Genomic DNA, 25,257 nt, shown 5'->3' on the forward strand with positions numbered 1-25,257 from the left:
GAGCTGAAAGAGGCCGACCAGGCGTCGTAGGGGTCGTCGCGCTCAGTCCGGCCCTTCTTGCAGCTATGGGGGAGGTGGGGGCGCGGGTTGGGGTCACTGGGACCCGCGGGAACGGCACAGAGCCCGTGAGTTAAAGAAGCGCGTTCCACGCTGTTTGCCGTCAGCAGCACCAGGGGAAGGAGGGCCGCAAAACGTTGCTCGAAGTGATAACAGCGCACAGGCTGCTGCGAAGTGCGGAGCGGCGTGGGAAAAACGGGGTGTGAGGAGGGGCTCTGCCCTCTTCCGCAGCGATGGAGAGACGCCTCCATTCAGATCTTCCTAAGTGATGCAACTTGACAGAGCAAAACGGAATATAGGAGAGCAAAACAGCCCTCTGGACGTAAAAGCGCAAACTTAGCGTCTACATTCGGTGTTTGAAAGCCCCCGAAGGCAGACGGCCGTGGGAAAAGTTTACGGGTGGTTTTGTGAAGACGCGGGAGCGGCGGGGAGGACCCTCGCGAGAGGACAAGGAGAACCCCGCCCCGCCACGGGGAGGACACGCCCCTGAGGGAGGGACCGGAAGCACTCGTTCCGGGCCGGAAGTAGTGCTGGCCTGATACACGTGAAGCGGCAGCATGGCCGCCCATCGCTCAGGTCCGCTCAAGCAACAGAATAAAGCTCATAAAGGCGGACGGCACCGGGGTCGGGGATCTGCGCAGCGGGACGGCAAGGGTGAGAATGTAGGCTGGGGGGCGGGGGGGGGGAAAGAAGAGATTAGTTGATTTAACTGCTTTTCTCCATGCCCAGTCTCAACTCCTACCTCCGGCCTGCACCCAGCGTAATACCCTAAGGTGGGCGGAAAGAGGTCCCCTTTCTTGACCTTATTCTGGTCCCCTTTACGATCTCCCTCCAGGCAGGCTAGCACCGAAAAGCCTAAGCAAGAAGGTGAGAAAGGAGCTCAGCAGAGTAGACCAGAGGCATCGCGCCAGCCAGCTTCGGAAGCAAAAGAAAGAGGCGGTGAGAGGAGGAGGGATTGGAGATGGTGTGGCTTCACAGTTCTTCTAGGCCAGGGGTCTTCAAACTATGGCCCGCGGGCCACGCGGCCCGCAGAGGAATCTGATCCGGCCCGCCAGGTTTTTTGGGCAGTGAGCGCAGCCGAGGTGTAACAGTAGGAATTAGTAGTTCATATAGTCCGGCCCTCCAGCTCTCTGAGGGACCGTGATCTGGCCCCCTGCCTCCAACTAGAAATGTGACCCTGGGAAAGCCGGAGATGGTGAATAACCTTGGAGCTCATGTTAGTTGTGCTAGTTTAGATTCATGCTAGAGCATCCTTTGCTTTGGTCTGAGCTCCTGCCCACCCCTATAATTGACACGTGGCTTTTTACAAGAGAATTGATGATGGGGGTAGGACATCCCTACGTTGGAAGGGCAATAATGGAAGTGCTGAAACACAGATGTTCTCTGGTCCTTTCTGTTTTCAGGTTCTGGCAGAGAAGAGACAGCTGGGCAGTAAAGATGGCCCTCCTCATCAGGTCCTGGTGGTGCCTCTGCACGACAGGATTTCCCTACCAGAGGCCCTTCGGCTGCTTCAGGATAGGGACGCTGGAACAGTGTGCTTGAATGAATGGGGAAGCAACCACAGCTTTATGCTGTTATGCCCCGGTTTGAAACATCGGTGGTTTTTCACATCTGCAAAGCCAGGTTAGAGTATACAATATTTTCTATCAGTATATATGAGTAGTGATAATATTTCTTTTAGTATTAAGTGCTGATGCCAACCACTTCTTCCTGCTGACTTTGTCTTCTGTCTCCAGGAGATCTGCACACTGTGCTAGATTTGGCCAAAGTGGCTGATAGCATCCTGTTCCTCCTTGATCCACTGGAAGGCTGGGACAGCACCGGGGATTACTGCCTCTCCTGCCTTTTTGCCCAGGGCCTTCCCACCTATAGTAAGTGACTTGGAAATATTGGAGGCCATGAAGGAAGTGAATTATCACTTAGTGTGCACCTATAGCATGCATCATTGTGCCTTAAATTTTTTTTTTCAATTACAGTTTACATTCAATATTTTGTGCAAGGTGCCTTTTTATTTCTGGACTGCCCTTTGCCCAGAGGAAGAAGAGTGTAAAGCTTGGTTTTACTCTGTAATTTCTTTAAGGTAGCTGAGTGTTGTGCTTCCCGGTGATCTCTGTGCTCACAACTGTTAGCTTTTTTGTGTGAACTTGCTTGGGGAATTTTCATGCAGGGAAGCAAGAAGTCACTAAACCCTTCTTTTCTCTTTTGCTTGTAGCACTTGCTATCCAGGGGATTTCTGGCCTCCCACCGAAGAAACAAATAGATGCCAGAAAGAAGCTAAGTAAAGTAGTGGAGAAGCGCTTTCCTGATGACAAGCTCCTTTTGTTAGACACGCAACAGGAGGCAGGGATGCTGCTCAGGCAGTTGGCTAACCAGAAGCAGCGGCATCTTGCCTTTCGAGATCGAGCCTATCTCTTTGCTCATCATGCTGACTTTGTGCCTAATGAAGAGAATAACTTGGTGGGGACCTTGAAAATTTCAGGCTATGTTCGTGGACAAACTATGAATGTAAATAGCTTGCTGCATATCATTGGACACGGTGACTTCCAGATGAAACAGATAGATGCTCCTATGGATCCTTTCCCTTTAAACCCTAAAGTGATCAAATCCCAAAAGGACTCGGGCATGGCCATGGAGGTAAGATTGATGTTCTTAAAGAGTATGTATTGTTGCTTCATGTATAAGCTGGTGTAAGATGGAAACTATCTTCAGAGAAGGCAGTCTGCATTCCAAAAACCCTAGTCTCTGTGGGTGACTGCTAGTTCAGAGTAAGGCACTAGTCAATTACAAATATGTTGCTATGTTACATATTGATCCAGCACTCCAGGTGCCTTACGCAGCAGCTTGCTTTGGGTTTATAGGAGACACAAGATGTAGTCTCAGACAATTAGATCAGGGGAGGAAAAAAAGGCAAACACCTGTGGAATAAATTGGGGAAGTGTGATTGAGGTGCAGAGCTGCTGTGGGGGTTGAGAAAGTTGACTAGTAAGCTTCACAGAGATATCAAACATCAGCTAGGTGTTGAATAGGAAGAATGTGATTTACAAGTTTTAGAGAGATGAAAGAATATCCTAGACTATAGAGACAATATAAACCTAGCATAATGATGGCTCAAAGGGTTTCTTTGAACTCTGAAGAAACCAGAACAAAGTATGTAACAACAAGATAGTGAGGCCAGATTCTGAAAACAGAAGTATAGACTTAAAATGCTAGGAAACAGAACCATTTGAAAACACTTGACACATTTTGACTTTCTGTTTCAATTTATTTCATTCATCTTCTACATGTTATTTTTTATCTTTCTGGTTAATATTTGACTGACCATTACCTTTTTTGGTTTTTAGATTTGTGCTACAGATTCTGTTACTGATATGGAGGAAGACCTTAAGGTCCTAATGAAGGCAGACCCTGATAGACAAGAATCTTTGCAAACAGAGGTGATACCTGATCCAATGGAGGGGGAGCAAACCTGGCCCACTGAGGAGGAACTGAGGGAGGCAAATGGTTGGTAATGGCAAGCTTGTTTGTAATTCATCTGGCCTAGAATTGTGGATTTTGTCTAGCTGCTCACAGTCAAGACCTATGAGGTAGAGTGGGATGAGGATTTACTTAGAGGGTTGCCTCTTCTCATCCCGAAATGCTTTCTGTTTGCTTAAGCAAACATTGGACACAACTCTGCCTCATTTCTCAAAATCACTTACTGTAATGAAAACAACTTTGGATTCATTGCAAGTTTAAGTGTTGCTAGTTTTGAGGCAGCTGAATTAAATTTGGAAGTATTAGTCTGTTTTGCTTATTTTGTCTGCTAGGGATTTTGGTGGTGTCAATAATATCTGGTGTCTTTCCTAGGCAAGAATACCCAAAGTAATAGGGAAAAGGAGGTATAAAATTTACTTAACTCATTTGGGCTTTTACAGACTTGTTGAAGGAAAGGTCCAAGGTGGTAAAGAAGGTTCCTAAAGGAACATCCAGCTACCAAGCTGAATGGATTTTGGATGAGGATGGTGAAAGTGATGGGGAAGAAGATGAAGATGATGATGTAGAAAATGAGGATTTTATGGCAGAGGAGTCTCCGGTAAGAAAATAGTCCCTTAGATCACTTCTGTGTACAGCCCCAACGGCAAAGCAAAGTGCAATCCTGTCCTTAGATATGTTGTCAGTTTTATTTTGGACATGTGGAATTGAACCCAGGACCCTTCAGTCCACAGGCCGATGCTCCATCCACTGAGCCAAGCCAGTCAGGGCCTGAGGACATTTTTCCCATTGATTTGTCAGATACAGTAGGAGGGAAGGGGAGAGAAAGAGACAGACAGACAGACAGACATGGACATGAGAGAGACACATCATTGATTGCATCCCAACCAGGGAATGGGATGGAAGCTTTAAAGCCAGTATGTGTCCTTGACTAGGAATCAAACCTGTGACCCTTCAGTCTGCATGTTACGCTCTAACCACTGAGAAAACTGGCCAGGGCTGCTGTTCCACTTATTTATGCATTCATTGGTTGATTCTTGTATGTGCCCTAACTGAGATCAAACCCATAGCCTTGATGTATGCATCAAGACAATGCTCTAACCAACTGAGTTACCCTTCCAGGGCCTGTGGTCAGTTTTTTAAGAATGACTGTAGTTGCCTGGAATGAGACTTGTTTTATAACTTGAGTCCCTCCAAATTGATATGGTTTGGACTAGGTGTCTAATAACAGTATTTTATTCTTAGCTTAATGGCTTTTAGGGTAAAGATAGGTGTGGGTTTCTTCTGAAACTACAGTCCTTTATTCCACAGGACGAGAGTAGTGAAGAGGAAGAGGAGGAGGAATGTGAAACTATGACTATTGGAGAATCTGTGCGAGATGATCTATATGATGAGAAAGTGGATGAAGAGGCTGAGGAAATGATGCTAGAAAAATATAAACAAGAAAGACTGGAAGAGATGTTTCCAGATGAAGTAGATACCCCCCGTGATGTGGCTGCTAGAATTCGGTTAGTCAACAACTTCAAAATCAATTAATACATTTTTTATTTTAAATTTATGTGGCTCAGAGTTGTCAGTGTGACACAAAAGGAGAAAAACATTGTTCTGCTCCTGAAAGGCTAACATTCTATGTGGGAAGATAAGACATCCATACAGGAAACTAATATATTACCAAGTTCTAGACTGTGTGGTATAGACTATTGTTTAACAGTATTTTAATAAGATTAATTAACAAGGCTTCCTATGTGAACTAATACTGAATATATAGAATGTTTGGAGATTTGGGGGAGTTTAGGTAGAACCACAAGAATAAAAGCATGGGGATTAGTCTGAAAATTTATGGAGTTTGTTGGATATTAGAGAAGTTAAGTTTTTATCAAGGACCATGTTCCTCAGATGTCACTCCCTGATAGGCATCTGGGAGCCACTATAAATACTTTGTCTCCTTTGTCAGTAAGAAACTTGGGTTTGGTTCTGAAATATTTGTTAACTATTTTAGAGTGTGGTCTTGACTTGGGCTATTAGGTTGTCTTGAAGAAATAGTGATAAGAGTTCTTTAAGTTAGAGCCTTAGCCATATTATTGACTTAAGTGAAAGAGTAGCACCATATAAATTACACTATTAATTTATTTAAAATCTCCTATATTCTAGATTTCAGAAATACAGAGGCCTCAAGAGCTTCCGGACATCTCCATGGGATCCTAAGGAAAACCTTCCTCAAGATTATGCTCGGATCTTTCAGTTTCAGAACTTTACCAATACCAGGAAACGCGTCTTTAAAGAAATCAAGGAAAAAGACGTTGAAGGAGCTGAGGTATCTTCCTTCCTTTTTTCACCCCTACAGTTTGCTTCTGTTTGCCGAAGGGCCTCCTCCTTTACTCCTCTTGACAAGATACCTTATTTAGTTTTGTGCTGCTCATAGCTGAATTAGAGGAGCCACTGAGTCACTGATAAGAGTGATATTGGGAGAAGGAGGTTATCAGATATGTTAACTGGAAAAGTTTAATCTGGATAGTTGTGGCATCTGTGAAAGGTAATTTTGAAGGACAGGAGTTGGCCTTATGAGACTTTTTAACATATTTGGAGAAATGTTTCATCATTAATGAGGCCTTAAGGCTAATTGGGTGGCTGTTTTCTGCTTTATCTGGCAGGTTGGCTGGTACGTCACACTTCATGTCTCTGAAGTGCCTGTCTCTGTGGTTGAGCACTTCAAGCGTGGAGCTCCGTTGGCTGCGTTTTCTTTACTGCCTCATGAACAGAAGGTTAGTCTTATGGGAAATGGGAGTTGTGAAATTTTCTGACCAATTTTTTTCTGGCAGTCTTAACATTTTATCGCTGACATTTTGCTCATTGGGATGTGAAAAAAATATGCCTTTAGGATTAGACTGAGGTGATAGAGAAGTCAATGATGGTGTAACCCAACATGTCTGAACCTGTCTGAAGCATCATAATGATGCAACCTGTGTGGTCTGAGACTTCTCTGAGATAAGTATATTTGTTAGATCAGATTTTAACCAGCCTTGAAAATAAAAAGGGTTTATGCCAAGATGTAGATCTTTCTTCTTGGAGGCAGTAGTTATAAGGTTGGAATGAATGTGAGAGCTCTGGCCTTTGGTCAGTGTGAGGAAGTGTTGAGGAAGAAAGGGGCTTACATGAGTGTGATTTTGAGGTGTGTGGTGAGTGAGTGGCTTGAAGTCACTGCGCATGTGGCAGATGTTGAGTTCTTGCATTTTAGACACTGGAATGTCAACTATAATAGTATAGATGAGTAGTTGAAAGCTCTGAAAACCAGCCTATGTTCGGTTTAAATGCCAGTCGGTGTGAAGATAAAAGGTGAATCTGTCACATCTGTACCACACCATAAATTAGCAGTCAGTTCTTAGAGTGAATCTGAACCTGTTAGTTTGGTGTGCCTTCTTCCAGGTTAAGCTGTTCTAGATATGAAGTTCTGTTTTTCTTACTTGGTCACTAGATGTCAGTACTGAATATGGTGGTAAGCCGGCATCCTGGCAACACTGAACCTGTGAAAGCTAAAGAGGAACTGATCTTTCACTGTGGGTTCAGGCGCTTTCGAGCCTCGCCTTTATTTTCCCAGCACACTGCAGGTAAGCAGTTGGGAACCTCTGGGTTCTTGTCTATCCTATTGTCTCTTGGGAGACTAACATTAGGTGAGGTAGTACAGAGCGCACAGTTTCAAATTCTAGGTCTCTGGGTTAGAGGCATTTCAGTACTCTGGTTTAGAAGCCAATGATGTGTTTATTCAGAATGTCTGAACCTGTCTGAAGCACCCCAGTGATGCTACCTCTGTGTAGTGCTGAGGTCTCTGCCATGAGTATTTGTCCTAGGGTAGATTTTGAGTCAGAGTAGGCGGCTTTATAATAATGGTGTATCAAAGTATGGAACCGTTGGCATCTGATATGCCATTGCCAGTATGGATGAAGGCTAGTGGGTTATCCCCAGATGGATTAAGCAAGAGATGTGTGGCTTCTGAGATGTGGAGACTAAATGAGAGTTTGTAAAGTGGTGACACTTGTGTGTCAAAAATTATTGTGCTACAAATTAGGAGTGGGAAGTTTTGTACTAAGTTGGGGGCTTTTGAACGTGACTTACACTCAGCTTGGCAGTGTCCAGAGGAAGATGATAAAGGCATTATTAATGGGAGCTCTGGATAATTTCTGTTCTCACCACCAATGCTGTCTAAATGAGGGGTTAACTTTTCTTTCCTTCAAAATATTTTACTTCCCTATACTTCAGTATTTAAAAAGGAGGAGGGTTTCATTGAAGGTAAAAAAAAGAAGTTCCAGATAGTCCCCAAGATCAGAGGTCAGTAAAACACAGCCCTTAGGCCAAGTCCTACTGTTTATAATGTTTTGTTTGGAATACAGTTTTGCTTTTTAAAAAAATATATCGTCTTGGCTATTTTTGTACTACAGTGACAGTTGAGTAGTTAGAGACTCTATGGTCATAAAGCCTAAAATATTTACTATCTGGTCCTTTAGAGAAAATGTTTGCCAATTCTCACTCAAGACTAAGAACTGTTGATTTAGTGGACATAGTCTCTATAAAATACTGATTCCTGAATGAGGTAGGTAGGGGTGATAAGTATTAGAATCACTTTTTCAAACCCCAAATGTAGTCCAGGGTCAAATTCTGCCTCTGAAAAATCACTGTGATAGGGTTGGGCTGTATCTTTGAGGTGTATTGGGGCAGGAAAATATTTTGAGAACTAGTGGGGTGAGGAAACACAAGTTGCCTTGGGTGTAAGAGTTGCAGTGATACAGCTTTTCACGGGCCCCTGGATTACCTGTGGTTTCTCAAAATGATTTTGGGTTTTATTTTTTAACCTTTATTATGGCAGCGGATAAACATAAATTTCAGAGGTTCTTGACTGCTGATGTGGCCCTGGTGGTGACAGTATATGCCCCAATCACTTTTCCTCCTGCATCTGTGCTGCTTTTCAAACAGAACAGCAATGGTAAGTTGAGTTCACCAGGTAAACAGACCTACAGGTCTCTAATAGACTCAACATGGTTTTCTGTATTTAGATTTGGGGGCCAAATGGTATAGAGAAGGGGATGACAGTTTTCAGAATATCCCAGTCTCAGCCTTACAGTGGGTCTAAGGTAGGGGTGACAAGGGGGGTTTGTTTCTTTCTTCTTTTAAAAAAAAATACATTTATGGTGATTTTTTTTTTTTTAAGAGAGGGAGAGTGATAGATAGAAAAATTGATGAGAGAAAAACATCATTGATCAGCTGCCTCTTGCACGCCCCATACTGGGGATCAAGCCTGCAACCCCAGGATGTGCCCTGAATGGCAATCAAACCAGTGACCTCTTGGTTCATGTATTGATGTTCAACCACTGGGCCACACCAGCTAGGCAATGGGGTGTGATTTTGCTTGCAAACTGGAGCTAATTGGTAGAAGCTGTTCAAAGTGCTACATTTAGAATAGGTTATAGGAACAGGCTCAGTAGGAATATCACTTAGTGATCTTTGCCATGGAGCTAGGAAGACAACATAGTGCATCCCTATTTTAAGGTTTCTCTAAGAATATCTTGCATAGGTCTTTAAATGGATTGGAGCAATAAATGCTTTGACCTAAAGACTTGCTGCTCTGCTTTTGCCCCTTAGGAATGCACAGCCTCATTGCTACAGGCCATCTCTTGTCAGTGGATCCAGACAGGATGGTCATCAAGAGAGTTGTTCTGAGTGGTCATCCTTTCAAAATTTTTACCAAGATGGCAGTAGTACGTTATATGTTCTTCAACAGAGGTAGGTGTGAAGGGTGGGATCTGATTGTCTTTATGGGGTGAAGGTTGGGTGTACATTTTGCAAGTAAATATATCTTGGTGTTCTGTGTGTTTCATTCTAAGAGGATGTGCTGTGGTTTAAACCGGTGGAACTGAGAACGAAGTGGGGCCGCAGGGGACATATCAAGGAGCCTTTAGGTAAGAGAATGTGGTGTTTGGAACCTTAGCTAGATATCGCCAGTGCTAAAATTTTATTTTAATTCCATCACCTTGCTGTGTTTTCTTTCTAGGTACTCATGGCCATATGAAGTGCAGTTTTGATGGGAAGCTAAAATCTCAGGACACAGTACTGATGAACCTCTATAAACGAGTTTTTCCCAAATGGACTTACGATCCCTATGTTCCAGAACCAGTACCTTGGGTGAACAGTGAGATTTCAACAGTGCTGCCAGAAATGGACATGAAGTAATGAATACAATTGATTCTATCTCCTTGCTACTAGTTAGCACCCTAGGGATGGGAACCTACAGGTTGTGATTGGGCAAAGTTATGTTATCTATTTTAGCCTATAAGCCTGCTGTTCGTTTTTGCAAAAGATTTTTCTTGGCCTTGACAAGGTGTCTCAGTTAAGTATGGATGTTTTTTCTATTGCTACTTTATAAAAAAAAAAAAAACACCCTTAGATCTTATTGATATATCTACCCTCCATTAGAATGTTGAAAGCTGTTTAAGTAGGTAAGATGTGGGAAGTTAACAGTGACTAGGAAACAAAATTTCCAAGTGTCTAGAGACACTAAATCACATTTCTTCCTTCTGCATAAATTAAAAAGAAACGGATTGATAAGGAACTGGCCTTTCATCCTGCTTCATCCAAGTGATAGAAGTTAAATCTACATTTCCACCACTGAGCACAATACAAATGTTCTTTACTTCTGGGGAAATTGTTTGAAAATGCTGAGACAGAACAGCAGCCACTCCAACAGCAGCTGTAGGTTCAATAAGCAGTTTCATCCTCTCCCATACCAGCTGGGTTGCATACTGTTGGTAGAGAGGGAGTAAGAATTAGTGAAATGGGAGAAGAAATGCCTAGTTGGTGGGCCTTTACAGTTAAAAGCTAAGTGACATATACTTATGCTTGCCAATGAAGAGCTAGTCTTTTTTTTTTTTTTTTTTTTTTTCCTCATTCTAACTCTGCTTCTTAAATGAGAGTTTTCCCAGTTATCTAGGGCACCTTCCCATGTCATGAGTCACCAAGTCAAATCCCCAGTGGATGAGTTGCTACCTGCAAGAGAAGTAACTTTTGCTTAAAAAGTTGCTCCATTCTTTTGTTTTCTTTCCTGTTGGAGCCTCACCTTAATCTCATCCTCTGTGACAGTGAAGACATCATCCACAAGGTCCCTTATAACAGGCCAGGTGTTTAGGCCAATGCTGGATTTCACACCATCTGCTATGGTTTCTGGAGGACAGGGATTGGGGGTCAGTTCCCCTTTCAGTTTGGACTTGTAGCAGTCATCTGCATTCAAGGGTTCAGCAGCATATACCTTCACAGTAGGTCTCAAAGCCTGGGAAGAGAAATAGATGCCTTACCAATAGCTACTGCCTGCATGCCTGCAGTAACATAGGCAATACAAGTCAGAGCCTTTTCTGATGGATGTAATGAAAATATGACTTTAAAGCACTTTAAATTGTATGCCTAATACTGGCCTTCAGTTGCCTAGATCACATCTGGTTCTATTGGTCACTTGAGAAAACAGTAGCCCCCGACTTGGATAGTAGATTGGTGAGATGGAATTCAGGGAAAGGCCTGTGATAGGGTGCCACTCACCATAATTGCTTTCGTGCTGTAAAGTCATAAATTAAGGAAAGGGTGGTGAGGCAGAGAAGGCCTTTCATCTCGTGCTATGTAATGAGGGGAACAGCAATTTAGGGGGAATGTTGAGCAAGTACCACAATGTACTGTGATGTGAAATAAAATCCTCTATGCCTCAAGTGGGGTAGTCTTCCAGAAGTTGTTTTCTCACCTTAACTGCAATTGCTATTCCAGCAACCATTCCTCCTCCTCCTACAGGTACCACCAGTGCATCTACCAAAGGAACCTTTAGTGAAAAGAAGATAAAGTATAAATAGGTCTATTAAACACCAGTTGGAAATATACATATTAAATAGTTGATTCTACAGTCAAACATCAGATTTACCAGTAGTTCAGCAAGAACTGACTAGGCTTTTACCTGGTTCAGTACTTCCATGGCAATTGTCCCTTGCCCAGCCATCACTGCAGGTTCTTGATTGGGATGTACCATGATGCCTTCTGTTTCTTCTATAATTCTTCTGGTAATATTTTCTCTGGACTGAAAGAGTACATTATTTTAGCATACTTGATTTGTATTTAATAGTGTTTTCAGCAAATTAGATTAAAGCATTTAACATTTTATTTGCCATCTACTTTTTTGAGACTCTGGGCACTGGGAATATAAACAAAACAGTCCCTGTGCTCCAGGGAATAGTGTTCTTTTTGTTTGTTTGTTTGTTTTTTAATATATTGATTTTGTACAGAGAGGAAGGGAGAGAGATAGAGAGCTAGAAACATCAATGAGAGAGAGTCATCGATCAGCTGCCTCTTGCACACCCCCCGCTGGGGATATGCCCACAGCCAAGGTACATGCCCTCGACCGGAATCGAACCTGGGTCCCTTTAGTCCCCAAGCCGACGCTCTATCCATTGAGCCAAACCGGTCTCGGCCAGGGAATAGTGTTCTAACTAGAGGCCTGAAGCACAAAATTTGTGCAAGGAGTTTGGCCAGTCACAGCTCAGGCTGCCTTGCAGCCCTGCCCACTGGTAGTTCTGCCATTTGGTCTAATTAGCATATTAGCTCTACTATATAGGAGTGTGTTGGGGAGGGGTGGAATATAAGTAACTATAGTATGTCTACATGCTATGGAAAAAATTTATACAGGGTACTTACAAAGGGCTGCTGATACTAAGTAGATAGCTGGTTGCTCTGAAAACAGACTAGTGGGACAAGGGTAGAAGCAGAGACACCAGTTAGGCGGCTGCTGAATCAGAACTGATGTTGGTTTGAAACAGTAGTAATGGTAGGACTGTTAGAAGTAAGTGAATTATGGCCGAAGCTGGTTTGGCTCAGTGGTAGAGCGTCGGTCTGCAGACTGAAAGGTCCCAAGATCAATTCTGGTCAAGGACATGTACCTTGGTTGCGGGCACATCCCCAGCAGGGGGTGTGCAGGAGGCAGCTGATCGATGACTCTCTCATCGATGTTTCTAACTATCTCTCTCCCTTCCTCTCTGTATAAAATCAATAAAATATATTTTTAAAAAAAATTAAAGAAGTAAGTGAATTATGGGAATATTTTGAAAGTTGGACCTAAGATTTGGATGTGGAGTGCAAAAGTTATCAAGATGACTCCCAGCATTTGTTTAACAACTAGTTTGCCATTTATTAGGATGAGGAAGTCTGGAAGAGGAGCAATATAGGGAAGAATGAGATCATTTGGTTTTAGACAGCAAGTTTGAGATGCCTATTAAGACATCCAAGTAGGAATACTGAGTAGCTGTTGAATATACAACTCTGGGTTAAGTGCAAAGTTCAGGGCTGGAGTTGGCATATAGATGGGTGATATTTCAAACTATGAAACTAATGTGAGTAGATAAAAGGTTAGGCATATATAAAAAGGAAACAGGAGCCCTGGCCTGTGTGGCTTGGTTGGGCACTGTCCTGTGCACCAGAAGGTGGTTGGTTCAATTCCTGGTCAGGCTCAACTCTTTAGGGGAGGGGGAGGGGTATTCAGAAGGCAGCTGACCCAATGTTTTGCTCACATCAGAAGGCAGCTGACCCAATGTTTTGCTTCCTTTCCCTTCCTCTAAAAAATAAGATCTTTTAAAAAGAAGAAAAAAAGGCCGAAGCTGGTTTGGGTCAGTGGCTAGAGCGTCGGCCTATGGACTGAAAGATTCCGGTCAAGGACATGCACCTTGGTTGCGGGCACATCCTCAGTAGGGGGTGTATGAGAGGCAGCTGATCGATGGTTCTTTCTCATCGATGTTTCTGACTCTATCCCGCTTCCTCTCTGCAAAAAAATCAATAAAATATATTTTTTATAAAAGAAAAAAAGAGTCCTGATTGGTTTGGCTCAGTGGATGCAGCGTAGGCCTGCGGACTGAAGGGTCCCAGGTTTGATTCCAGTCAAGGACATGTACCTTGGTTGCAGCACATCCCCAGTGGAGGGTGTGCAGGAGGCAACTGGTCGATGATTCAATGTTTCTGGCTCTCCCTCTCTCTTCCTTTCTGTAAAAAATCAATTAAAAAAAATTTTTTTAATGGGGGCGTGGACAGACCAGAGCCTGAGAAGAAGTACCCAATAATGTAGAAAGAGAAATTTCATTTAACAGCGAAAACTGGTAAGATGTTACTGAACATTACTCTCTTCCTCACCTCATCGCTCTGTTCACTGTAGACTATAGAGGCTCCATAGGCTTGTATTGCCAGTTTTTTACAGTTGGGAGCAGTTTTGGGTACCACAATATAAGCAGGAATTCCTGAGATGGAGAAACACAGTTAGTACAAATCAGGCAAGTTTAGGGTAGAAATTTCTGTTCAGTTGCTTGTAATCAGATAGGGACTTGGAGAAATTCCCACAGCTATCACCCACTTCACTGAAAGTCAGGATACTTTGTTATTCTAACAATCCTACCCAGTACCTGGAGAAATCAATAAATACCTTCCAATTTGGCAGCATAGGCCAGAGCCTGGCCGTGATTTCCACTGCTGTGAGTAACAACAGCTTTGGGCTTTTCAGAAGTGGTAGGAATCAAACCTCTGATTGCATTAAGGGCACCACGAACCTTGAAAAGAGAGAGTGAATTTATATTTGATTTAAGTTTCTTAAAGAAAACACACACACCAAGGAGCTTTACTAGCTTTCCTCTTCCTAATAACTGCACATCCAGTCCATCATTAAATCTTATCTATTCTACCTCAATATGTGTGTCTTCTTTGCAAGTACCTTAAGTGAGGCCTCATTTTTCAACTTGTGTGTTATCAAATCTCAAGTGATCTTGCTTCAAGGATCATTCTCATCTAATATTTCCACTAAATTATGAAAATGATCTTTAAAAGACAAATGTTATTTTTTTATTTGACTTTCCTTTTTATCTTTTTAATTCTCACTTGAAATTTTCCCATTGATTTTTAGAGAGAGGGAAAGACAGAAACATTGATGTGAGGAAAAAAACATTGATTGCCTCTTACATGAGCCCCAAACCGGGGCACAGGCTGGGAGAGCCTGCAACTGCAGTACATACGAGCCTTTGACTGGAATTGAACCAAGGACACTTCAGTCAGCAGGCTGACTATTCACTGAGCAAAACCAGCTAGGGCTGAATGCCTTTTTTAGTTAAAAAAAATAATAAGTTACAGCCTCTCAAATACAAATCTGCCTGTATCATTGTAGTCATCCTAAATTGTTTCTAGTTTCCCTCCTACCAGGTTAGGTCACACCCCATGCCATATTTCTACCTGTAGTTCTTTCCGCCACCCCCCTCCCTGATCTGGATAAAAGTACTCATCCTATAAAATTTGGATCAATCTCATCTGGTTCAACTTCCTTGATCTCCAAGGCAAAGCTAGTAACGTCATTCTCTCTTTGGCACTTTGTATATATCTGTCTTAAGACACTTCTCATCGACCTATTTGTTGACCAGCCTGCCTTCTCCTTCAAGTTGGACATAGGGCAAGGCCTTGGCAGAAGCAAAAGGAAAAATAATTTTTAAAAATATATATATTTGTATTTATTTCACAGGAAGGGAGAGAGAGAGAAAAAAAACATCAATGATGAGGATCATTGATAGGCTGCCTCCTGCACAACCCCTATGAGGGATCGAATGAGCTTGCAACCTTGACCAGAATCAAACCTAGGACCCTTTAGTTCATGGGTTTACCCTATTCACTGAGCCCAACCAGCTAGGGTGAGAATTTTTTATGTTTTAGTATAAAAGATATCAGTTAATGGTGGAAGGAAAGGTAGATTCTTAAAGTCACTTAACAGGTACTGACATCTGTCAGGTATGCACGAAATGCAGCTTTCAGATTTTTACCTTAAGGATCTTAAAGCTCAACTAATGGTCAGAAATGTATGGTAATGAATCAACACACACAAGTCTATCTTTTTGCATAGGAAAGGCACTTACATGCTTTGTAGAAAAAGATTTTATGAGGCCCTAGCTGGTTTGGCTCAGTTGATAGAGCATCGGCCTGCAGACTGAAGGGTCCCCCAGTTTGAAACCAGTTGAGGGCATGTACCTTGGTTGCAGGCTTGATTCCCCAGCCCTGATCAGGGCAGGTGCAGGAGGTAACCAATGTGTCTCTCACAACGATGTTGCTCTCTGTCTCTCCCTCTCCTTTCCACTCTAAAAACCAATGGAAAGATATTCTCAGGTGAGGATTAACAAAGAAAAAAAAAAGGAGGTTTGAGCTAGGTTTAGACCTTCTATATTCATAATAAGATATTAACAGCAAGCTGACACAAAATGAGTGCTTAAACTTGGATATACAGTGATCCCACTCGCCCATTTTGCCTTGCAGCAGTTCAGGGTGATGTCTGTTGTCTCCATTTAATCATTAGAAGTTTCCTCTTTTGAAAAGACCGAGGCCACGAGCGAGATGCCGGTGACCGTGGGTCCCTATGGACCATCCCAGCTAAGCTGCTTTGACCGGGTGAAGATGGGCTTTGTGATGGGCTGTGCCAGGGGCATGGCGGCCAGGGCACTCTTCGGCACCTTTTCCTGTCTCAGGATCGGAATGCGGGGTCGGGAGCTGATGGGTGGCATCGGGAAAACCATGATGCAGAGTGGCAGCACCTTTGGCACATTCATGGCTATCGGAATGGGCATCTGATGCTAATCGGGGCAATGGTTGCTCACATCTACCCTATCCCATCAGCCCCAGCCCATGCACTATAATAAAAACACTTTGAGGGGAAAAAAAAAAGTTTCCTCTTTCATTCTCATATCCTAGTTTTGACAGTAAAAAAGTGGCTTGTCAACACCTGATGCTAAGTAACTAGAACTTGATCAAAGGAAAACTATAACCTTTTCTTCATCTATAAGAAGATATTAATTCTACCTACTTCACTTAGTCAAGAGGATTAAATAAATTTAATATGTGAAAAGGGATTGAAAAGATACATGCCACACTATCAAAGGGGGTTGTTACCTTAAAAGATCCAGTTTTCTGGAAGAGTTCACATTTGAAGTAAAGATTGCGCCCTGTTACTTGATTCAAAATGGAGCTTGTTAGCACTGGTGTGAGGTGGATAAAATCTCGAATGTTGATATGAGCTTTTTCAACATCAGCAAAGGAGATGCAGTACTGAGCACACATTGTTCTGAAATCCAGGAATAAAAAAGGGGTAAAAGCAAACGTCAAGGTGGTAAAGAGTTAATGTAGTTTCAATTGTCACCAATACTAGAGGCCCGGTGCACGAAAATTCATGCTCTGGGGGGCGGGAGGCTTAGCCTGGCCTGTGCCCTCTTGCAGTCTGGAGGTCCTCGGGATGTCCAACTGACACCTTGGGACCGATCCCCAGGGGGAGCAGGCCTAAGCCACAGTCTGGCCTCCCTCTATGGGAGGTGACTGGTGGCCAATAGGGATGGTGTGGGCAGGGAGTGGCCAGCCCCAACCCCAATTGTGCCACAGCCACCGGTGGCCTCCCTCGGTAGAAGGCAACCCCAGCAGGTCTGTGCACGGTGCTGGGTGGCCCTGCCCCAAATTGCCCCACCTGTGCTACTGCCTGTGGCCTCCCTCTGTGGGAGGTGACAAGGCGGGCAATCAGGGGATGGTGCCAGCCCCTATTGCTCCCCCCACCCCATCGCTGTCCCCTCCCTCTGCCTACTGGCATGTGCCTTGGCTGGCCTGGCAGCACCTGCTTACCTGCCCCAACCCCCACTGACCCGTCCCACTGATTTGCATATTACACTTTTATTATATAGGATACCTTTCTTGTGAGGGATGTTGATAATGGGCTATGCATATGGGGGGTTCAGGGGTTTTATGGAAAACCTGCCTTTGGATCAATTTTGCTAAGAACTTTAAGCTGCTCTAAAATATATATTTTTAAAAAATAAAGAGCCCATCTGGTGTGGCTAGGTTTGGATGTTCTGTACACACACACACACACACACACACACACACACACACAAAGTGCAGGTTCAATTCCCTGTCAGCACATACCTAGGTTATGGGTTCAGTCCCTGGTCAGGAAAGGCAGCATCACTTTGATGTTTCTCTCTCATTCCCTTCCTTTCTCTCTAAAATCAATAAAAAACATATACTTGGGTGAGCATTGAAAATAAATACATAAAAAGCTCTGGCTGGTGTTGCTAAGTGTTTAGAGAGCCAGCGTACACACTGAAGGGTTGGGAGTTGGATTCCTGGTCAAGGGTTCAGACCTGGGTTGCAGTTTCACTCCTGTCCCTGTTCTGGGGCTTGTGTGCAGAAGGCAACCAATCAATATGTCTCTCTCACACCGATGTTTCTCTCTCTCTGCACTGGCAGTGGGCAGCAGTGGAGGTGCTGCTGGCCCCAATGGACCCTGATGAGAGTGGGACTGTGGCGGGATGGTGGAGCAGGTGAGCAGGCGACACAGGCCAAGGCTGGGGCGGGTGGGACCTGATTATCTACCCCCTAGCCCCCCAACTGTCCTGCCCCTGCCGCTGGCTCTGAAGCACTGAAGGAGCCGGGCTAGGGGCTGGGACGGGGAACTGGGAGTGGCTGGCAGCGACCAATCTCCCACAGCACCGGGGTAGAGGGGGGAGGGAAAGGGGGAGGGGCTTCGACCTCTCACTGGCTACCTGGGGACAGAGGTGCGATGAGAATGCTGGGTGTCCGCTGAGCTCACTCTCGCTCCCTCAGCTACCCTTCCCCAGGACGCCAGTGCTCGCGCTGGAAAACCCTGCACTCAGGTGCCAGGCACCAGCAAAGAGCCCACTCCACACTTGCACAGCCTCTTCCAGGTGAGCTGGGCTGCAGCCCTGGGGCTGCAGGGGCCGGTTGGGCTCATGGGTTCATGCAGGAGCGGTCTGCAAGGCAAGCCAGGAGAGAGCAAGCTGCCTGCCCGGCTTCCGTGCAGGGCCACTGGGCGCCATAAAGGCCCACGCTGTGCCTTGGCCTGCAGCCTCAGGCTGTGCTCACTGCATCTCCACAGGGGGACTCGGGTGCTGTGACTCAGGCGGAAGGGGATGTGCGGGGCCCTGGGGGCCCAGGTGCTGCCCAGGGCGCAGAGGTCAGCTGGGACCTGCCCTTCCATACCAGATGCTCGCTCTTCAATCGCTGGCCAGGCCTAGGGATGGCACCTGTGCACGAATTTTGTGCATTGGGCCTCTAGTAATAATAGCCTTGTTACAAGATCTTTGTGTGTCTCCATACATGCTTTGAGTAGATTCCACCGTTATTTGCATCAAAAGGCATGAACACTTCTAAGACATTTGATATACCTTGCCAAATTCATCTCCAAAGAGTTGTAGATTATACCATTTAATTCTCTCACAGTAGTTTCTAAGGAATGTCCATTTTTCTTCACCTTTGACATATCATTTTATCTATTCAATTAATGAAATATCTAGTAGTTTGAATTAACTTTTTCTTAAAAGTGATTGAACATTTTTTCTGTATATTTATTGGCCACTTATTCTTTCATGAGTCTTGAACACACCAATTTACTGACTGGATCATCTTTTTCTTCTGAAATGTTATGTTTATCAAAATTAAACTTCTATTAGTGCTTAGAGCTTTTCTGGACTTCATATTTTGTTCTATTTATGAGACTGTCAATTCATTTTCCAGTTGTTCATTATATTATGTTCTTCCCTGATTACTCTTTCTAAAATTTATTAGCTTTCCTCACAAATAATTCTTTCAAAGAGACTTTAGAAACCTTTTATCAAGGTTGTCAGAAATACCACTGTCAAATGAACAATGAATTGGGGGCATATGACATTTAAGAATAGAGTCTTCCTATCCATAAACACCTGTGTCTTTCAATTTAGTAAAGTGTTTTCATTTTAGGTTTCTCAGTAAAGTTTTTATAGTTTACTGGTGTCCTATCCAGATATGATTAAATCTGTGCCTAAGTAGAATACATTTTTTGAGATAAGGTATTTCCTTAGATTTTTAAAAAAAATATATTTTATTGATTTTACACAGAGAGGAATTGAGAGGGATAGAGTTAGAAACATCAATGAGAGAGAAACATCGACCAGCTGCCTCTTACACAACCCCTACTGGGGATGTGCCCGCAACCAAGGTACATGCCCTTGATCGGAATCGAACCCAGAACCTTTCAGTCCGCATGCCGACGCTTTATCCACTAAGCCAAATCGGTCTTGGCTTTCCTTAGATTTTTAAATCACTTACTGATAATGTATATGAAAACGTAATAGGAAACTTTACTAGAGTATCTTTTAAAAAATACATATTTTTATTTTATTGATTTCAGAGAGGGAGATAGAAACATTAATGATGAGAGAAAATCATTGATGGGTTGCCTCCTGCATGCCCTATAATTAAAGATCAAGCCCGCAACCCGGGCATGTACCCTTGACCGGAATCGAACCCGGGACTCTTCAGACCACAGGCCAACGCTCTTTCCACTGACCCAAACCAGTTAGGACTAGAGTATCTTATTAGAGCTAATAGTTTTCTAGTTCATTCTCTAAATAATCACGCTTTCTGCAAATAAAGATAATTTGTCTTTAACTCACAAATATCCCTCTGGTAACTTTCTCAGTGACTTCATAATTATTCTTTTAATGTAGATTTTCCAACTCCTCCTGAATTAATTTCAGTAACGTTTTATTTGCAAAGTCATACAAAATTAGTATGAAGTTGTACATATTAATATATCTAGGAATTCTTCATATCTGGTATTCATTTATTCGTTCATTTATGAAATATTGAGAACCTTCTATGTATTTGGTCTGGAGATTTTGAGTTAGAAAAACAGACTTGTCTCTGCTCTCATAAAACTTACAATATTGTGGAGAGATGAGCAAAAGTAATCCCAAAATAGATATTTATTTACATTTAGTAATAGGTGATATTAGGGAAGTGAGTTATGATAGGATACTATGATGTTGGGCTTTATTTATATCAAGTAAGGTTCTCTATGGAGAAGTGAAATTTTAAGTTGACCCATAAGATGGGCAGAGTAGGGAAAAAAGTGTTTCAAGTAGAGGAAAAAACATGTGTGAAGACTTTAGGGAGGAGAGGTGGCTGTCATATTCTAGGAACTAAAAGGAGGCCAATGATTATGAAAATAGTGATCAAAGAGTAGTTAGTGTAAGAGATGAGAGTGAAGTTGGCAGGGTCTAGAATCACATGTGTCAAACACAAGGCCCGCGGGCCAAATCCGTCCCGCCAGGCCTTGCAATGTGGCCCACACCGCGCTGTCATCACTGCACTCCGCTGCGTTTCCATCACAATGACAGTTTATGACTGTTCAGTAAACCATTCGGCCCTCGATTTAGGCTGGATTTTAGATTTTGGCCCCTTCTCTGATTGAGTTCGACACCCCTAGGATCATTAGGGACCATGATTCATGGATATGTTACTTAAGAGCAATGGAATGCCATTGGAAATTTTTGAACTGGTAAGTGACATGTTAAAATTAATATTTTCAGAAAAGCACATTATGGTGAATGAAAAAAAGAGAAGAGTAGAAAACAGGGGATTCAGTTAAATAGTATTAAAGTTTTCCACATGAAAGACAATAGGGACTTGGATGGTGAAAGTGGAGGCAGAAAAAAATAATCACTTGATTATTTAAAAAAAATCACATTTTAGCCAAGACCGGTTTGGCTCAATGGATAGAGCATTGGCTTGGGGACTGAAGGGTCCTGGGTTCGATTCCGGTCAAGGGCATGTACAATACCTTGGTTGAGGGCATATCCCCAGTGGGGGGTGTGCAAGAGGCAGCTGATCGATGACTCTCTCTCATCAATGTTTCTAACTCTCTATCTCTCTCCCTTCCTCTCTGTACAAAATCAATAAAATATATTTAAAAAAAAAAAAAATCACATTTTGGAAAACCAAACCTGATAACAAAAAATGGGTGAGGAATTTGAGCAGACATGTTTCCAAAGAAGATATACAAATGGACTTGTAACAAGCACATGAAAAGATGATCAACATTACTAATCATTAGAGAAATACAAATTAAAACTACAAGGAGATACCATCTTACATATATTAGAATGACAAATATTATTATTTTTAATACATTTTTTATTAATTTCAAAGAGAAAGGGAGGGAAAGAGAGATAGGAACATCAATGATGAAAAAGAACCATTGGGCTGCCTCCTGCACACTCCCTTCTGGAGATCCAGCTGCAACATGGGCATGGGCCCTTGACAGAAATTGAACCTGGGACTTTTCAGTCCGCAGGCCGACGCTCTATTCACTGAGCCAAACCAGGTAGGGCTAGAATGACAATTATTAAACACATACACATACAAACAAATGTTGGCAGGGACGAGGAGAAACTGGAGCCCTTGTACACTGTAGATGGAAATGTACTGGTTTAGTTACTATGGAAAACAGTATGGTAGTATGTAAAAAATTAAACATAGAATCACCAAATGAGCTAGCAATTTCACTTCTGGATATATACCCAAAAGAACTGAAAGAGAGTCTCAAATACCTGTTCATAGCATTATTATTGTTGCTGTTATTATTATTATTATTATTTATAGCAGCATTATTCACAATAGCCAAAAGTAGAAGCAACCCAAGTATCTACTGACAGACAAACAAAATCTGATCTATGCCAATGGAATGGATTACTATTCATGTTACAATATGAATGAATCCTGGGGATATTATACTGAGTAAAATAAGCCAGACAAAAAGACAAATACTTATTATTACACTATGTGAGGTACCTAGAGCAGATAAATTCATAGAGAATAGAATGGTGGTTGCCGGAGGCTGGGGGAAAGGGAAGGGAAGCTGTTTAATGAATATAGTTTCAATTTTGCAAAATGAAAATAATTCTGGAGATTGATTGTACAACAATGTGAATGTACTTAACACTACTGGACTGTATATTTAAAAATGGCTATGATGATAACATTTATCTTATGTGTATTTTACCACAATTTTAAAAAACAGAAAAATAGTTACATTTTGAAGATTATAATTAGTGATAAATAGTTAGTCTGCAAGTAATAGAACCCCAATTTGAACTGGACACAAGATGGAGGTGATGAGAGTTATGTGGCTCATGGAGTTGAAGAGTTAAAATATGGGACAGGTAAGGAGATGGACCTTCAGGAACAATTAAAACCAGGGATTTGAGACTTTCTAGGACTCTGTGTTTCTCACCTCTGTTGCTTTTGCATGTTAGTTTCATCCTTTTTTGTCGCAGACCAGTTCCACCTGGCAGGATGCGTGGTTGCTGACAGCTCCTGTGTTTTAAATTTTATGGCTCCCACACTGGACAGGAATTTTCTTTCTCAGTTTCAGTTAAAAAAATTCTGGGTAGGGACTCTGATTGATCCATCTTGGCCCAGGACCAGTGGCCAAGGGTGTGAGGGCATTTAAGACAATATTATGCATCAGAAGTCTTTACAGAAACGTGAAAAAGAAACAGAATGATTTCTATAACACAATGTCAATTATGTACATTTAAAACATATACATACATAAGACACTATATATTATTAAAAGACATAGATATATCCAAGTACATATTGTAAACACATTAGAGCAATGACTTAAGTGGGGAGGGTAGGAACATGAGTAGTAATTAGAACAGGGAAAAGATAAGGCCTTGATGGTAACAAGAACCAAATAGTATGATTGCCTTAAATTTCTGTACCTGTGGGAAAAATAGGAGCAAATGAAGGGAGTAAGGAGAAAAAAAGGAAAGAGAAACAAAAGGACAAAGAGAACATACTTCTGAGAGTGAGGGAGTTTTCAAGAGAAAAGGAGAGAATGTTGAGGCGGTGAATTCCATAGATGTCCACACAGAGATAGAAGAGACATATCCTGATATTGGTTTGAATGTGGGGAGTGAGGGAGACACAGACAACTCCAGGGGTTTGACTTAGGCGGTATAATTTATTAACATATAAAACTGATGAAGAAACAAGTATTTTAGAGAAAATCAGTGATTTGATGAGCTAAGTTTGAATTACGTATGAGACATCCAACAGGATGTTCTTTAGATTTCTTTTCTTTTTTTCCCATAAATGTGTCCATTTTTTCTAAAGAATGAGATCCTCTATGTTTTTAATCAAGTACTGTTATTTTTTCCTTATTAATTTCTGATTTTATCTTTATTCTTCTATTTTCCTTTTAATTTCTATTCTTTAAAAATTAATAATAAAAGCAGGGGTTATAAATTTCCCTGAGTATTGGTTTAATAATATACCATCGGTTTTGCTTGCAATATTTTCATTAACTTTTTTCTGTTTTATTGAATTTATTGAATTTATAGCGAGACTTGTTAAACAAAATTATACAGGTTTCAGGTGCACAATTCTACAGCACATAATCTGTACCCGGTAGAATATGTATACCATCCCAGTCAAGTATCTGTTCATTACCACTTATTGCTTCTATACCCTTCTCCACTTACAGAAATCTTAATTTTTAAAGAATCAATGATATTAGTTTTATTTTTTTGACCCAGGAGTTATTCAAAAATTTTTAATATATTTTTTAAAATTGATTTTACAGAGAGGAATTGAGGACAGAGGGTTAGAAACGTCGATGAGAGAGAAACACCGACCAGCTGCCTCTTGCACACCCCCCACTTGGGATGTGCCCGAAACCAAGGTACATGCCTTTGACTGGAACCCGGGACCTTTCAGTCCGTAGACTGACGCTCTATCCACTGAGCCAAACCGGTCCTGGCCAAAATTGGTGATTTTTAAAAAATCCCAAGTAATTAGAATTTTTAAATTTTTGGCTATTCATTACTCATTTTACTACTCTGTGCTCAGCAATGATGACCTGTACAATTTTTGTTTTCAGAACTGAATTTCTCTCTCCCCCACTGTCCAAATTTGCTTTGTTGTTTTATTACTTACACTAGAGACTGGGTGCACGAAATGCATGCACTTGGGGGAGAGGGTCCCCCAGCCTGGCCTGCGCCCTCTTGCAGTCCAGGAGCCCTCGGGCGATGTCAGTCGGACACCCTTAGCACTGCCATGGAGGCGGGAGAGGCTCCCGCCACTGCCGCTGCACTTGCTAGCTGTGAACCAGGGAAGTTAATTTTCCCAAGAATCCACAATGATAAGGAAATTTCCCAAACCGACGTATCAATACCTCCTGATTTACTTCCACACAACCCCTTCCTCAACAAGAGCCAACTGCACTGTCATTTAAAAATAAACAGTCAGGAGGCTGGCTTGGGGGATGCACTTTGCCATAAAAGAGAAAAAGACTTTGATACTCTGGTTACTTATGACTGTGTCACCCCGGGAACTACAGTTCCCGAGGACTCAGTTTCTTCATCTTTGGAGCGGGGAGGGGTATGGAGGAGGAGGAAGAGGAGGAGAAGAAAGTGGGAAAAATAATAATTACTCCTACAAGATTTGTAAGGTCCCAAAACAGAGGCCTGGGGCACTAGTCCGGGCCTGCGGTGGGAGACCCTGGCCTAAGATGAGCGGAGGAGGCCGGATCCTGCGGTGTCTCTTGTCAACCCCAGCCCCAGACCAGCACCAGTGTCCTCGATGGCCACCACAGCAGCGACAGCAGCTGCCGCCGCCACCGCCCGCCAGCGGGCCTGGCCTCGCCTCGCCTCACCTCACCTCACAGGGGCCGCGCCTCCGACTCCGGCCTCCGCGCACCTTCCCCGGCCACACCTCTGCGCATGCGCGGCGCCAGCCTCCCACGCCCCGGCTCGCGCTCCGTCTCTCCGGCGGCGAAGCGTCCGTTTGGCGCTTTTGCTCCCAGCGCGGCCACCG

At 42.8% G+C, this 25,257-nt stretch overlaps 3 protein-coding genes and 2 non-coding genes across 14 annotated transcripts; 4 read left to right on the forward strand and 1 right to left on the reverse strand.

Moving 5' to 3' along the window:
- Window positions 1-57: 57 nt before the first annotated feature.
- Window positions 58-11,264, forward strand: TSR1 (TSR1 ribosome maturation factor). Of its 3 annotated transcripts, XM_036408523.2 has the most exons (15): window positions 62-711; window positions 893-996; window positions 1,461-1,680; window positions 1,794-1,928; window positions 2,270-2,691; window positions 3,399-3,558; window positions 3,972-4,129; window positions 4,840-5,036; window positions 5,680-5,842; window positions 6,180-6,290; window positions 7,001-7,133; window positions 8,387-8,503; window positions 9,160-9,300; window positions 9,402-9,476; window positions 9,569-11,264. In XM_036408523.2, exons 1-15 carry the CDS (start codon window positions 615-617, stop codon window positions 9,745-9,747), a joined length of 2,412 nt encoding a protein of 803 aa, XP_036264416.1. In that variant the 5' UTR covers window positions 62-614; the 3' UTR covers window positions 9,748-11,264. The 3 variants fall into 3 exon arrangements, with proteins under 3 accessions (XP_036264417.1, XP_036264416.1, XP_036264420.1); XM_036408524.2 differs by lacking the exon at window positions 8,387-8,503 and having other exon boundaries at window positions 58-711; XM_036408527.2 differs by lacking the exon at window positions 893-996 and having other exon boundaries at window positions 66-711.
- Window positions 6,423-6,514, forward strand: LOC118702629. Its single transcript, XR_004982790.1, has one exon. It is a non-coding gene; the product is annotated as a small nucleolar RNA SNORD91 family (small nucleolar RNA).
- LOC118702628 lies at window positions 7,265-7,357 on the forward strand. Its single transcript, XR_004982789.1, has one exon. It is a non-coding gene; the product is annotated as a small nucleolar RNA SNORD91 family (small nucleolar RNA).
- Window positions 10,057-25,221, reverse strand: SRR (serine racemase). Of its 8 annotated transcripts, XM_045571002.1 has the most exons (10): window positions 24,881-25,189; window positions 24,617-24,665; window positions 22,667-22,777; window positions 16,501-16,672; window positions 14,009-14,132; window positions 13,723-13,826; window positions 11,507-11,626; window positions 11,300-11,374; window positions 10,631-10,840; window positions 10,057-10,316 (listed from the first exon to the last, which is right to left on the reverse strand). In XM_045571002.1, the coding sequence occupies exons 3-10, from the start codon at window positions 22,681-22,683 to the stop codon at window positions 10,101-10,103; spliced, it is 1,038 nt and encodes a 345-aa protein (XP_045426958.1). In that variant the 5' UTR covers window positions 22,684-22,777; window positions 24,617-24,665; window positions 24,881-25,189; the 3' UTR covers window positions 10,057-10,100. The 8 variants fall into 8 exon arrangements, with proteins under 8 accessions (XP_045426958.1, XP_045426960.1, XP_045426959.1 ...); XM_045571004.1 differs by lacking the exon at window positions 24,617-24,665 and having other exon boundaries at window positions 22,667-22,907; window positions 25,102-25,213; XM_045571003.1 differs by lacking the exon at window positions 24,617-24,665.
- Window positions 15,910-16,262, forward strand: LOC118702526 (reactive oxygen species modulator 1-like). The gene has a single exon (XM_036408538.1). The coding sequence runs from the start codon at window positions 15,949-15,951 to the stop codon at window positions 16,180-16,182; it is 234 nt and encodes a 77-aa protein (XP_036264431.1). The 5' UTR covers window positions 15,910-15,948; the 3' UTR covers window positions 16,183-16,262.
- Window positions 25,222-25,257: the final 36 nt, after the last annotated feature.

Source organism: Pipistrellus kuhlii, unplaced genomic scaffold (assembly GCF_014108245.1).
Source record: "Pipistrellus kuhlii isolate mPipKuh1 unplaced genomic scaffold, mPipKuh1.p scaffold_m20_p_39, whole genome shotgun sequence".
NCBI classification, from domain to species: domain Eukaryota; kingdom Metazoa; phylum Chordata; class Mammalia; order Chiroptera; family Vespertilionidae; genus Pipistrellus; species Pipistrellus kuhlii.